The sequence below is a fragment of the Anneissia japonica genome, unplaced genomic scaffold, assembly GCF_011630105.1.
Source record: "Anneissia japonica isolate Jap-2015-1 unplaced genomic scaffold, ASM1163010v1 scaffold199_len4679917_cov187, whole genome shotgun sequence".
NCBI classification, from domain to species: domain Eukaryota; kingdom Metazoa; phylum Echinodermata; class Crinoidea; order Comatulida; family Comatulidae; genus Anneissia; species Anneissia japonica.
The window spans coordinates 1136653-1152927 of record NW_022686322.1 but is presented as its reverse complement, the minus strand read 5'-3'; the positions used below and the strand labels follow the sequence as shown (position 1 = coordinate 1152927).

The window sequence follows — 16275 nt, the reverse complement described above, 5'->3', positions numbered from 1 at the left end:
ATATATATGCCTATAATATATACTTTCATGGCCCAGAGCACTCACATTGGATTCTGTCCAGAGAAACATTCACTGAATTGGAGCTCCAATAATTTGTCTGATTCTTTCCATTACAAATTGGCTCCAAAAACTCCATTCATACGTCGATGAGTAACAAATTTTCGAAGTTTGTGCATTTTATTTTATTATGCGAATGTCCTTCCTGTCTTGTCTTGATTGTGAAAAAATATATATCTGCCAAAAAAGTCAACCACCTGTTTGGATCTTAACATTGTGTATGAAGTGTGTCGATTCAATACTGGACGATTCAAACACGGCAATTCACGAGAAAGCAAAGCAAGCGCTACTGGACTCTAATAACCTTTTAAATGAGTTAATTATGAGAATGATGAATTATGTGATAGTGTTATGTTTTTTTAACTTTAATGATTTTTACAATATAATTGAATTGATTAAGCTTTTTCATTTTTTATTAATATTTTTACATTTATCTGTATTGTAATTGTATTTGTCTACTATCCCATGAGATGTTAATAAAGTTTGATTTGATCGAAGCAAATTGATACAATAATAATAACAATAATGATAATAATAATAATATAATAATAATAATTAACAACAATAATAACAACTATAATAAATATAATAATAACAACAACAATAATAATAATAAATAATCAATCATCAATAATTATTAGTGGAAGAAGATCAAAAATAATAATAGGGCCTAATAATAATAATAATAATAATAATAATAACAATAACAATAATAATAATAATAATAATAATAATAATAAAAATGAAGATAATAGGCCTAATAACAATTATTGTAATGATGATAATAATAATGCTAATAATAGGCATAATGATAATTAGTTCTTAGTAGCACAATACAGATGTAATCCACTATGTGAATATGTTTTGATTTTTATCTCTCTCCAGAGGGAGATCTGATGGCGTACGTAAGCTGGTTAATAGCACTGTATCTGTTCATAGCTGCAATCGGAGTACATACTGCAAATGGACAAGGAGGTAATACAAACACGTAGATCTCTTAATAATCTTTAATTCATTATGAAATCAAAATTTATAGAAAGTGAAGTGCCTATGTATATATATTTATATCCATGGATATAACTATCTCTATAAAACATTCACTTAGAAATAATAACCAAATAAATAAACTTAATGTGATATATTTACGCATTTTAAAGTATATGCTGTTATTAAAAACAAATTTAACTTAGCATTTACTGGTTTTATTACTTACACATGATGTCAATTTGCCTGAGGTACGGTGCTTGTGAGTATGATTCCGCCCACAGGAGTGACTCACTCCCGTCAGGGAATACAATAGCGAATACCCTAGTCACGCTGGCAAGCTATATTCCGATATCCTATCTCAAAAGCGTGTTAATTTCTTTCAATAATTTATACAGATATGACCTCCCTAATGACTTTTCTATGATCAATGTTTAAGAAGACAACATCATGAAGCAAAAACGGACGACATTGATAAGGGGAATAGACCCAGACAAAGTATATGCACCAGGGGAAGGTATTCAGTGATAGACACTGTGAGACAGACAGACGGGACAGATAGCACATTAGCCAGTGAAACACACACAACCCTATACAACACACATGTTCTCAGCACACTCTGTAAATTATAAGCTGTTCTGGTAACATAGTTGGTCCCTATTTGTTATCATCCCAACACATTCGCTATAGCACTTGCCAATAAACTAATGATTTATGATAGCTCTTGCAAATAAACCAATTATTTATGGTAACCGTTAAATTTTAATGTGTTTTCTATGTATACATATTAAGTGCATAATGTTTTGACTAACTCTTTACTCTTAAGAGTGAAACTAATATTTTTTTTCAGCGATTGCCCTTGAATCTTCTACAGAATTGGAATAAGATAAACACGGAAAACATGACTGTTCATTTCTCTGGCAAAACGATTCGTTAACTTTCAACCATAGAAACTGAAATCGAAAGTTACGCTCTCGGTGATAGTACCATGACCACCGCTCCACTATGGTTCTTGCCGCCCGATAGTTAATATAGGACCTACCTACTACCTTGAGCATGGTTGTGCTGAACAAGTGCTCAGTTTGCTTCACAATTTAAGCCGCAATCAGATTACGGTACTCGAATTTTGTTTACAATACAAATTACATCTTCAAAAGCTAGTTTAATTCCTCCATGGTTACACGCTGCATATGAATAACGGAAATATTAACCCGTTCACAAAGACTTGTTCAAAGCTGATTAAACCAAAGCTAATTAAATTATATATTTTATAATGACTTGTTTTAATCATTATTTTACTTTGCCCTGTATCCATGGGAAAACATTACGCCTCTAGTTTACCAATAAGAACGGCTCTGGTACTGCGGCTCTCAACATATATTTACTCAAAAAAGGAAACAAATTCAAATATAGGCCTAAGCGTTAAAGTGATAGACACTCTTCAAAACATTGAACCATAATATTAAATCTTATTTACTTTCTATGCCCTTATGATCTTAATATTAATTCATATCTCAAGAGTCTATGTAAGTGCTACTTAGCTTACTTACCGTAGATTTTATACTTGTTATCGTTGAGCTTCCAGGTGTCTTTACAAGAAAATTAGATTGTATGAAAACGGTATCAAGTTTTAGCAAATTAATAATGTTTTTATGGATATTTAGTGAATTATGAGTTTCTGTTTCCGACTTGATTCGTTTGAAAATATATAGCAACCTAATAATAAAGATTATTACAAAACTAACAACAACAATAATAAAATTATCGCAACAACAATGATAACACAAATTTCTATTGCGTCAATTCAAAAAATAAATATGTTATGGGCAAGGTGTTAAAGAGTTGGGCCACTTTCAATTTAACAAAGATGTATAGGTAAATAAATAGGAACAAATAATTAATAATTTAAAAAATAGTTAATAATTAAAAACATACATATCCTACGCCAGTAACAACATTTTAGATTAAACATGACGTATTATTTGTTATTAAAGTGGTCACTGCGTATAATATCTTGAAATTAATTGAATTAAAATAACATGCAAAAATAAAGGGTTTTCAACTATTTTGTTACCGTACGTATATTCACACTTTTATTTATATATTCTACTGGGATATAGTGTTTAGCTCTGATACTTGCTTGTTGAAGAAATCCTCTTCCAAATGTGTTTATAATGAAGGAAAATGAAGGAATGGGTTGGGTAACTAGAAATATATATTAAAAATGTAGAAAGAAAGACACATTAGTAAACGAAACATATACAAAAACACACATAATAGCACCATCATTAACATTACAACACTTCACTATTATATCATCATCGTCGTTTTCATCCCGTAGAATTTCTTCCAAATGTGTTTATTATAAACGAAAATGAAGGAATGGGTTTGGTGACTAGAAATATGTATTAAAAAGATAGAAAGAAAAACACATTAATAAACGAAACATACACAAACACATCATCGTGAACATTACAACACTTCACTATCAGATGTTGTTAATTGTCACACCAAACGACGGCTTAATCGTACGTAATACTTGCGGGACAAGCGCGTATTCATGGCCTATTTGATTGGTCAGTTGAAAAGTTTGATTTGATACTCCTTAAAAATCCATTATTATATCTTGTCATTGTTGTCAACATAAAATGTATCCTTATGCACTTTTGCAGGAATGACAATATAAAAATTAAAATTTGTTGTATTTCAATTAATAATAGGTCCTATATGCTTTTAGGACTACTTTATATGTATTTTGTTTTCAAAGAATAAGGAAATGCCAATATTGAACTTAATCGCTTTTGTAATGGCAATTAATTCCACAAGACAAACACTACATAAATTAAGTTTCGTTATAAGGTTATGGGAGTGGATTTGTTTGTGATCCTAAAAAAAAAATCATGTTAGTAATAAAAGAATTGAACCCAAGCCCCGGGTTTGGAAGGCAGTCTTCTCAAACACCAATCATAGCTGCACGCCACTTGGCTAAACTTTAGCTTAAACAATCCAAATTACATAAAATTGAAAGTAACACTTTATCATTGCATCGCCTTTGAATGGCTTCTATGAAAATTATCTATTTTCCCAAAGTAGCCATAATCAACTGCACTGTACAAATATTTGCTGTCAGTACGTCAGTCAATAGAACTACAAGCCGGTGATCTGATTGATTTAAAGGAAATCCATCACAAATTGATTTAAGGACCTAAAACCCTATAAACTTAAAGTAGGTCACGATTTTGATATTTTATTGGGGGATCTATGCCTACCTAGATTCAAGCATAAACAGAAATATAAGTGTCTTCTTTCTTGATAATTATGTTCCATAGCATAGGGGAGTTCAGTACCGTAAATGGCCACAAGATGGAATTTAGATTTATTCTAAATAACGATAATAACAAACAAAAATTATAATATTTAAAAATTAAAATACAAGCTAATAATGGAAATAATATAACATAGGCCTACTACAATGATAAAATTAATGTAAATAAACATAAAAATATAGAAATGCCAAAACAATAAATTAGATGAAAGTTATTATGGGGTAGTAATAGGTAGGTCCTAATATCAATTTAATTTCAAATTCAATAAGGGTAAAATCAGTTTGTACGTTTACTTTTTAAGTTATATATAGTATCAAGACAGTAGGCCTATAATATACAGGCTGAGAGATGGTAGTATAATTCTCGGTAATTTCATAAGATTATGCCTAGAGGATAAACGTAGATAGATATGATGTGACGTCATTTTCTTTTAGGGTCAAGAGAGTTTTTAATCATTCTCAACAGTTGCACAACGTTAGCGTATATAATACACACATGATATGTTTCTAGGCCTACTTATTTTATGAAGTATCCCCGCGTCTTTTAAACATCAATTTTTTAAATGTTGTACAAATGTAACCCTAAATTTAGTAGGTCTGCATCACAGTCAACTCGTTGACTCATGGCGATGTGACGCTCGGGGTGATGCTCACACTGATGTCATTATTATTTTTTTCAAGAAAGACCCAGACGATCTAATTGATTTACTCCAAAAGCATCACATTCATAATCCGTTGGGAAAAGACTCGTATTAAGAATGACATCCCATTGGGAACACTGCTCCACGGTAGTTAACTTATTCTGTATCATGATGTAGATTCTAATAAATAATATCACGCACTGAAGTTTACAGTGCTCGCCTTAAAGTGGCTTCTCAACACGTCATGAGCTGCTAGCCCATGTGTCAGGCGCCCGTACAATATACACCTTCTACCAGTTAGGGAGCGGGTATATCCATATATGGTATGCGCTGCACAGCCAATGAAATATTTAAAGCTCAGGAATTTTTAAATGGCTATCTAACGATAATGATAAAAAGTGGGCTGTAATTTATCATGAGTTTAAAATTATTTCGGTTTGCGATATAGCCATAACCAATCCCATGTGCTCTCTGTTTAGTGAGAAAATGCAAACTCAGATTATTTAAGTTCTGAAAACTAAACTAAATTGTGTATATTTATATATATTTTTGTTTTTCTCTTTCATTATTCCCACTAAAATATATATTTTTTTTGTAAAATCAATATACAAAACATCTCTGTGTGGAACTTCCACAAGTAACTACATTATCTAAAAATGATATCCATAGTGCACGTTGATCAGGCCCTATTCAGAATATTAATTACAATAACAAACTGTAAAATAATTATAATAATAATAGGCATAATAATATAGGAATACTAATAACAAAACATATAAAATAGTTTTTAACCAAAACGTTTAAGCCTACGTCGAAAAACAATTAAAAATACACGTTAAAAAATGATGCAGAACTAATGATACTACGATAATTAATACATAGACGACAACAATTATACAATCAGAAATGATGTGGTTTTGGAGATGGGAGAATTTTATGTAGATTCAATTAAAAGCAGGCCTATTATGGTATCGACAGTTCGGTTCATACAGTAATTAAGTGGGAAATTTTTGCATGTTATCCTGATTCGTATTTACCGACGAAAAACATTTAAATAAATGTGAACATCCGGGTTACGCAACATACGTCATCAAATAATATACAAGACCTTATTAACAAGGTTTTAACAAACAAGTTTGATTTATTTTATTTCTTTTCCCACTTTCCAAACATGCTCATTCGTAGACATTAAAAACACTTCCTCAATGAATCATCATTTTCTACCTTAAATACAGTTGGTTTCCTGGCAACGTTCCAGAGGAGATCAACGTGACTTTGAATTCCCATTTAAAAATAGTATTATTTAAAAACAACAGAAAATGTTGTGTATTTGATATTAAATAAATAATGGAAATCAAGAAAAATATACTTCCTAAACTAGATTGATTAGTTGATATTTCGCAGAGATATTAATTCAGGGTTGCGTTTCTTTCGATTTGTACTTCCCCACTGATTGAACTATCATAATGTGATCAGAGCTAATGTTTGTTTAGGGAGTTTTTTAAGTACCTTGGTTGCGATGTGCAGCAGAAGAATTAGTCCTTAAAACCAGGTGTATAAGGAACTAATACAGTTTGAGATCAACGTTATTGTAGAAGTAATGTCAATGAATATGCATCTGTGTTAATGCAACCTAGATTTACAAATGTAACACGGTTCATGTTGTTATAAGAAATTGAAAGTTTGTTTGTAGGATACTTTGTGTATTTCTCGATTAAGTAGATTAAATTTTGATATCAAAATAGACAGATATTAAAAAAGACTTTAAGCTTGCTTTAAGAGCGTCCAATATGACTTGTACGCCCAACTGGGTAGTCATTGTCGTTAATTTTTCAATTTTCTATTTGGTAGATGTAAGTTAATTTAATGAAAATATTATTCCGAAATAAAAATTGAATAAACGAATATCACCCTATCTGTGATGGTAAGTGAGTTTACGAACACAATCATGAGATACGGTAATTAGTCGACATTAGATTAAAACGCGTCTCCAACTTCAAATTAACATCTACTTGTATCATCATTTTAATCATGATATCTGGCAGAGTTCAATATTTATTGTGCTACTGTGTCCAGCTGTGGCTGAACAATTTAGCAAGTGTATATTATAAGTAATGATAATAGGCCTAAATTAATTTCAATAATGCCATTACTAAAATCATAATAATGAATAATAATAATAATAATAATAAAAATAAAAATAATAATAATAATAATAAAAATAATAATAATTATTATTATTATATTATTCACATGATAGATGAAAGCGAATATCTACATTTTATTTTACTTTCATGGCAATCTAACGACACACTTTTCTCAATGGTTTTAGTCGTTGACGTCATCAAAATGGCGAGTACATATATCAGTGTATGACTAACTACCATTATCAACAGTGATTCTTATTGGGTTAACGATGCAATATCCAATGAACAACTGCTGAAAAATCAACTTTAAATTTGATATACAGACATGCTCTGCACATGCCAAAAGATGCACCCGTGTTGACTCAATTCCACCTGGAATTTCCAGACAATGTTCTCCCTAGCATGATATCCATGTTTAAAACTGGCAAATAGCATTGTTGGAACCGTATCTGACTGCTGGTTTCGTGACAACGTACTTTGAATTGAAACTATAAACCTTCAAATTATCAATCTATATAAGTCTCGTATTTACAATAATAAAACATAAAAAACATATGTGTGTGTGTGTGTGTGTTTGGCGCAGCGGGAACTGTTTTCTTTACCCGGAGTCTTGGTACCTGATTACCAGCAGTACGGTAACATTTATGGACCCAATGACCATGCCGAATTGCGCTTTATATGAAAAGGCGCCTATATATGCAACTTCTTTTTCACACTTGCAGATTTCTCTTCTTTAACGTTCAATATATATATATATATATATATATATATATACCTGTCTCTTATACACATCTAGATGTGTATAAGAGACAGGTACGGTACTACAATGGCCGCGGCAACTCGAAACCATTTATAAGTGGTTAAAATCCTCAGTGGATCTAAAATAATATGTTGTTGAAAGAAGTAATTGAAACGAATTAGAGAGTAATGGGACAGATTATAAACTAGGCATCTTCAAAATGATGGCTACCAAATGTAGGCCTAAGTGAGAGAAATGTTTGATACTCAACTCTGAAATTGAATGTACGGTATTTTGTTATACATGATCACATAGGATTAAGCATATATTTAAAAAATAATAAAGCACCAATATTAAATTTCATACAGTAATAATGAATAAAAAACAGTAACGTAGGCCTAATAAAAAGTAATGACGTAATAATGCAGGTAAGTTATTTTCGAATACAGTAAACTCAGGTGTGTCTATTCATCATTGGCAACGGATTTGATTAAAAATTGCCAGCCAAGGTTGTTAGAATGGTCTTGAATAAATACACCATACCCTGCCCACGGGTTTAGTTTTAGATAAGATGCTCAACTTTCAATTACCTTTACGTCCCCCTTCAATGAAATGAGTAACTCTTTCTAATTACATACCATCCGCATAATGATGGAAATTCCAATATATTTATAGCGGTATACTTTAATATCAGAACAATAGGCTCCCACCCTAACTACAAGGCCCCGTGGTGAATAATAATAATAATAATAATAATAATAATAATAATAATAATAATAATAATAATAATAATAATAATAATAATAATAATAATAATAACAAATACTTACATATAGCACCAATTAAAAAAACATCAAAGGCGCTAGGTGAGGAAATAAAGCAGTTAACGTTCCAGTATTAGGTACGTTTTAAGATTTTTTAAAGAAAGCAAATTAGACGAATCGCGAACAAAAAGCGGCAAGGAATTCCATGTAAAGGGGGCTTGAAAATAAAAAGCACGTTGACCATAAGTTTTTGATTTGCCTTTACGAGATGGAACTGTCAAAAGATTTTAAGATGAAGAACGAAGATGACGAAGAGGAATATATTGGGAAAGGTGATAGAGTAAATAAACAGGTTGATGAAAGCTAAGTGACTTGAAAGTCAACAAAAGTAACTTGAAAATAGCACGTTGTCTTATATTGAGCCAGTGTAAATTTTTTATTGGCGAAAAGTCCTTTCGGTAAAATGTCGGTTCGGCCAATTGTCCAAATGTCTTTCGACCGATCATCCGGTCACGATAATGGTAAAGTCAAAGTTAATTGTCAATAGTTTGTTGGCTAAGGATAAGAATTTTCTTTATACTTGGCATTTTCGCCACCAACTACAGCATTTCGTTCTCGTTTTGGTTTTGTGTATACAGGATATGGCATAAATTTACGATCGTTCAAGTAACAAAGTTGATACAAGGCATGACATCACTCCTGATGTAGCTTACAATGTGGTTTTATTATATAAAACAAACTATAACAAATTACATATAATGAAAAAATAGAAAGGAAGAATGGAAAGCTAACAGTCAATGTTTTATGTCGATTGATATACTCTTTCTCCTGGGAAAAAAGAGAGTTTATCCTAGGCCTATACTTTTATAAGACCTCGGGGTGACCTATTGGCGTTTAATGAGACCAGCAGACACGTAACAAAATTATAGTGAACAAACCATATAATTTGATGAAAGTTAAGATTGTCAATGTAATTGTAAAATTCAAATGAACAGAGCTTTAAGGAAGGACACATGGGTAGCAAAATCTTTCGAGACAGAACTGTAAAAAAGCGAGACAAATGGGAACGGGTGAAATCAGTCGATGACTAAGTTTTGGCAGTTCTCATTGTCTGGGGAGATTTGCACGGTGACGTATCAGATGCAAAGACAACTGGTACTTACTCGAATGTGACAGCACTGTCGGACGAAGATGCATTCACGTTCGTCATTACGAGAGTTAGTCTGCACTTAAAAAGGCTACATCCGAGGTAACTAATTCAAGTTAGCTCCCAGGGAAAGGCTACCCCAAGAGGTAGACTGCAAAAATGTACTAGAAACCAGACAGACATTTTAGTTGACGTAAATATTCTGAGATTACTGTTGTTTTATCAATTTGGTATACGTTTAAGACGCAAACGTATATTTTTTTAATGTTCGTATCTTGTTATCCGTCTAGTCTGAAATGCATGCATGTATTACTAATCCATCCGTCTGGTCTGGAATTAATGCGTGCATTATTTTTAAAATCCTATGCGTTTAGGTGCATTCACGCCGAACCGATTTTCGGATCGGATCGGTTTGGATCCGATATGAATGCAGCTTTTCGTGTAATATTCTTTAAACGAAAACAAATAAGTTCACAACCATGGCCAACCTTCTTCAAATCCATCAAAGAAATCCTCCCCCACCCCCACAGTAATATATCTGGTAGACTTGTACTTGTACTGGTACTGGTACGGGCATTTATAATGCGTATAATGCGCCTCTTCCTTGCGGTTATAAAGCGCAGTTCCTTTCCCTGGTCATTGGGTCCACATGCTAACTGTTGCTGCTGGTAATCAGCGGAGGAGCAGGCAACCTACCAGGTACCCATTTATAATGGGTGGGTGGAGAGAAGATATGCAGATAAAGTGTCTTGCTCAAGGACACAAGCGAAATGCAATCCCCGACCTCGAGGTCGGGGATTGAAACCCCGACCTTGAGGTTGCTGGCCAACCAAACCGTTCCCACTGCGCCAAACCGCTTCCAAATGGATAAGGTGCGGGTGGCACCTCCAATAATTGATTTCCGTAAAGACGACACCACCTCCATTGTCTAATCTAAACAGTTATAAAAATAATATATTCGATTTTCATTTTTGTATATACAGCATGTGGATTCTGTCCCCAACCAAGATACTATGAAAGAGTTTGCGGTTCTGATGGGAAAACGTATCCTTCTAAATGTCTCCTATTTAAACTAGCATGTGAGCTAGGAAAGGAAGACCTTTATGTGCAGTTTGCCGGGAGGTGTGAACTGGCAAATTGGGAAGATGAAACGCCAACAACACCCGAACCAACAACAGAGCAGAAAATAACAACTGTTAAAAAAGTACAAGGTGAGGTTTAATGTGATTTATGAATGTTCACTGTGCATGCCTGCGATTTGGTTTTGTAGTAAATACTGGAAACAACAGTATATTAATAATTGTATACAGTTTTTACTATAGACCACAATTCCACCTAGCTTATGTGCAACATAAAGTCATAAATTCATGTAAAAATGTTATTTAGCAGGCAACGAAAAACGAAAAATAACATTGCTTTTGTACTTTTCGAACGGTTACATGTCCTTGCAACTAAGGGATAAAGCGGGGTTAGGCCTCAACTTCGAAAAATACAAAAGCAGTGTATCGAACAGACGCTACATAGGTCTACTGCAACATGAAATGATATCCAAACATAATGAAAAAAATACAATTTACGAATATGCCCTTCTCTGTAACGTATGCGATAATAATGCTGTAGATTATACATTTCATCGTTGTTAAACAATAAGTTGTCTGAAATAGGGACGCTGTGTCAACCGTTCCGTCTCTTTATTATTCTTTGACAGCAGTGTCTAGGCACGCACCAAGGGCCTTTCTTAATAACAATCCCACATGGGTGTTATACACTGGACTCTTGCGAATAATGTATCAATAATTAAATCTTTCAACAAAAATAGTGAGATTAAATTTTGTTGTCTGTATCTATTCAGACAGACATTAATTGTCTAGAAAAATGTTTGCATATCATACTCACCAACTCATTATAATAAATTATTTGTCTGCATTTTCAGCAGACGCAGAGGGGTGCCGAGTGATTAGTTACAAATCATGAATCATCAACAGCAACTAATGATATATATATATATATATATATATATATATATATACGTCACATTATATATATATATACATACATACATATATATATAGGCCTATCATATATATATATATATATATATATATATCATATACACATAGGCCTATCATAATTAATAATATACTATACATTTATAATATATCGAGTTATGACTTACATTTTTATTGTATGCGCCTATCCCTTGCAGCTATCAAACACGCTCTGATTGGTTGTGGGTTTGATTGACACTCAGGAAAAGTCTATTTACAAAAACAAAACAAAAAAACACTTTCGTATACATTTTTTTCTAACAGCTTTATTCATGAGTGGAATATTTAGATGTCTATCACTAAACATCATCTGCCCTCGACGACTGACCATTGGAGAGGTATGTGGTACTGACCAGATGACCTATGAAAACGAATGCATGATGCGGCGAACAGCATGCAGAACCGGAGTGGTCATTGAAAAGTCACGAGATGGACCATGCGTTATGGCAATTCAACCTGGTATGTTCATTGTCCATGCTTGAAAGGGGTGGGGCGGAAAGGTGAGGGGGTTGGGGATAATTAAGTGAGGAGGCACTAGTTAAAAAAATATGGTGATATGAGGTGATTTTAACCTATATACATGAGGGTGATTACTGGTCTTTGAACATTTTCAATGGGGCGGGGGTGGCGATTGGGGCTAGTTTTTTTGTGGGGAGGGGGAAGTCCCCTCGCCTAGATACGAGACTGACTACCACAAGTTACCACTTATTGCTACTGACTAACTAAATCTTAAATATTTCTGAAATAAATTTTTTGTCTGAAAAAATGAACTCTCGTGACTTTGATAACCCCAAGTTCAAGCCAATCAGTGCCACGTGTTTTTGAGCAATAAGACTTGACTTTTAAATCTAAATACGTTTGGCGACTAAAGGTACAGTCGACTATAATCTATTTTTTGTTTTTTGTTTACATGTCGTCTTGTTATTGGAGCAAAAACCAAACCCAAAAAAGCGCCAGTTACTGAAAGTCCTTATTCATGTGCAAGACTAAAGAAAAATAGAGCTATGCTACACGATGTATTATCATATATATATTATATATTTCATATATATATATATATATATTATAACAATATATATTACGGTATATATTATTGTATCATGTATTTCGGAAGTCCCATGTTGTTTAAATTTGATGATATGTCGCCTCTGATTTCTGCTATATGTAATGCATCGAGAACTAGCGTTGTTCCAAACATGTGCAAGAGTGTTAAATTCAGTTGCTTGTTTGGATTTGAATTCCCATCATTTACTTTGCAGGTATGTGGTGTTAATGGCATGACATATCAAAACGAATGCAAGTTACGGAGAACGGCCTGTAAATACGGATCTCCCATAACCAAAGCTTATAGTGGAAAATGTGTTAAACGTAAGTGCTCGTAAGTCCGCTTGTAGGTCGTAGACTGTGTGTCATCAACTGCAACCATGGAATTATTGAAATGTTTATTTATTATAGTTTATCTTTGTTCATAGATCAAGCACAACAGGCTCAACCTAAGACGTGTCCCAAGAGATGTCCAAGACCAGACAAAAATGATAAAGTATGTGGATCTGATTTAAGATCGTATCCATCTGAATGCGTTCTAAAGAAAAAAGCCTGTGAGAAAAAAGAGACAGTAGGTGTACTTTCCCGAGGAAAATGTCCCAGGAAGTCGCAATTAAAAAGAACAACCACAACGACTCAAAAACCTACAACACTGCCTATCGTTACGACGACCATACCAACTACTATTACGTTGACGACTGTCGAGCCAACGGAAGCTGCCTTCAGCGTAAGTGGAAATGCAGGAGAGATGATGATGCCTAGAGATGAATCATCTCCTGAAGAAGATTCATTCGATGCAGTGGGTGAAGCTTCTATACCAGCCAAAGAGCAAGATGTATTTGGCACTGTGGTTCAAGCTACTCTACCGCCGCTGCCAGTCAAAGAGCAGGAAATATTTGGCATAGTGGGTGAAGCCACTCTACCACCGCTGCCAGCCCAAGTACAAGATTCATTGGATTCAGTTGGTGAAGCATCTTTGGTAGCTCAAGAACAGAATTCATTTGACGCAGTCGGTGAAGCCTCTATACCAGAGCAACCTTTCGACCCAACTACTCCCGAACCTCTTCCCCCTACAGAACCTAATATATCTGAAGTGGAATTTGATATCCTAACAAACCCTCCAGATCCACCACGCCGAAAAGTTAAAGTTACAATAAGCAGTAGCAGTGGTAGTAACGAGGTGGTGGCGAATACTGGGGTAGGACCTGCAGTGTCTTCAGCGTATGATTCCTCCTCATTTTATATGATATATAGGCCTAGAAGCCGAACTGGACAACTTCGACGACGACAACAGCAACAGCAGCAGCAGCAGCAGCAAAAACAGCCGGTAGTCCATGGGGGTCAAAGTGGAAGTAACATGCGATATAGATATCAGACATACCGGCGGCGACAAAGGGTGATGGGGCAGTACAAAGCACAAAAAATAGGGGGTTCATCGGGTGGACATAGTGGAGTGGGTAGACGCAGATAAAATGGAGATATAAGCACTATATAGTCATGTATAAACATACCAATATTTACCATTACTTTGTTTATATTGGTTATTTTGATCAAAGGCCTACCTTTGATTATTTATCAAATTTGAAAACAAAGTAAAAATAAACAAACTATTCTGTTAATTAAATTTTTTAAACACTTTGCTATCTGTATAATTTTAGCTAGGAATAAAACGTGCCTAATACAAATAAACAATTTTTATATTTCGTCCATAATCCACAAATAATCATGCACCGTATATACGGCCGTTTTATGATCTAATCTTCCTCACGTTAATCAGTGCACAATATTTTGTATTGTTAATGAAGATAATTCGTTTTATTAAATGATTCAGTAGTTGAGACTCGGGCCAAATAAATCTGTAAGGTTTGTCTAATTATATAAAATACATTTTCTCAGACTGACCACTGTGTCTTTAGAACCCCACTGGCCATCTTTTTGCCAGTTGTATAATTTGTCAAAAATAAAAACAGGAAAATTTAAAGTGAAATTAGGAATGTATAGAATTTATGTTTATTTTTGGACTAACCATAATTATTTAACATGAAAGATCTTTCACATTTACAGTACGTTAGTACTACTATGGTTCAGGGTATATCTTGGCTAAATTATTTACGCTGCCTTTTGCATTCACATTATTGTTAATTATTTGAAGCAAACTCTAGTATAGACTAAGATATCAGCATCTAAAATTAGTGGAGCTGGTTAAAATGTTGCCTTCAAATCCAACAGTCCTGTGTTCAAATTCTGTCATAACGCAGATTTTTCTTCAGTACTAAAACTTTTCCAAATACTGTACTGTATACTCCACCTTGTGCGAGAACAAGTACCTTGTTACTGGTTAAGTAAATAATAAAGAAAAATAAAAGGCAGACAGGTATCTAATTCTTGTCTAACTGCAAATTATGTCCGAAGGCATCCTTGTAAGCTAGTGTCACGGGGATTTTCCCTCCTTCCTCTGCAAACGTAACGGAAATACGTATAAATCCAGTATATCATTATTTTGCATACCATTTTGCACACCATCGCATAGATCATTAAAAAAATCATATGCTTAGATCCACGTGGCTTGATTCACAATGCTTGTGTATAGAATTTAGTAGGAATTTTCAGATTTAATAAAAATTTGCAGAGGACACTGTTTTGTGTAATTTTATGCTTATATACAGCTTATTTGAGAGTACCGATATTGTAGGATCGACAAAGGTTTCCAAGTGGGGTATGGATGATTAAGTACGGAGACACCGGCATAGGCGAATTCAATGAAGGAAGGGGAAGACAGGCCATGTCTCCCCCCCCCCCATTTTTTTTTTTGGAAAGAAAAATTGGGGAAAGAAAATTACAAATTTTCAGTCTGAGAGTGAAATTTCCGATCGAGAACCATAAACATAAAATTTCGTACATCAGCCCCAACCATGGTGGAGTTGAGGTGGTCTGGATCCTCCATCTATACATAGAGAAGATAGAACAGATATTTTCTCTATGATCTATACAATTTACTTTCAGGGCCCTATCTATTCCAAATTCCTATATCAACCATTGGCCAGCTGGCAAAAAAAAAAGTATTATGAGATTATTCATGGTTTGAAAGAGTAGGAAATTCTGCAAAAATGTACATACTCTTTAAAAGTTAAAATTATATGATTATATGGATTAAATATTTAAAATTTTAGTAAGAAAGATAATGCAGGGGCGGATCTAGGTTCACATTTGGGGGGGGGGGTTTTCCTCCGCTTGAAAACGGTCAGGTAAACTTCTAGTTTGTATTACAGTAAATACTAGTAGCCCTACTATGGGTGCATGTACAGTACATAACAAAAATTGAGTCGCTGCATAGGGCCTACATATTCTTTTTTTACAATAAATTGATGAACCCTAAATA

The 16275-nt window shown here is 33.8% G+C and overlaps 1 protein-coding gene across 1 annotated transcript in view; it reads left to right on the top strand.

The window, feature by feature from the left end:
* LOC117114473 (agrin-like) overlaps positions 1 to 15529 on the top strand; it is a 16424-nt gene extending 895 nt beyond the window's left edge. Inside the window, exons 2-7 of the mRNA XM_033258145.1 lie at positions 943 to 1032; positions 10788 to 11015; positions 12117 to 12311; positions 12783 to 12868; positions 13112 to 13220; positions 13325 to 15529. Coding sequence (XP_033114036.1) covers positions 954 to 1032; positions 10788 to 11015; positions 12117 to 12311; positions 12783 to 12868; positions 13112 to 13220; positions 13325 to 14367 — 1740 coding nt within the window. The 5' untranslated portion in view covers positions 943 to 953 and the 3' untranslated portion in view covers positions 14368 to 15529. The remainder of the gene's footprint in view (positions 1 to 942; positions 1033 to 10787; positions 11016 to 12116; positions 12312 to 12782; positions 12869 to 13111; positions 13221 to 13324) is intronic.
* The last annotated feature ends 746 nt before the right edge of the window (positions 15530 to 16275 follow it).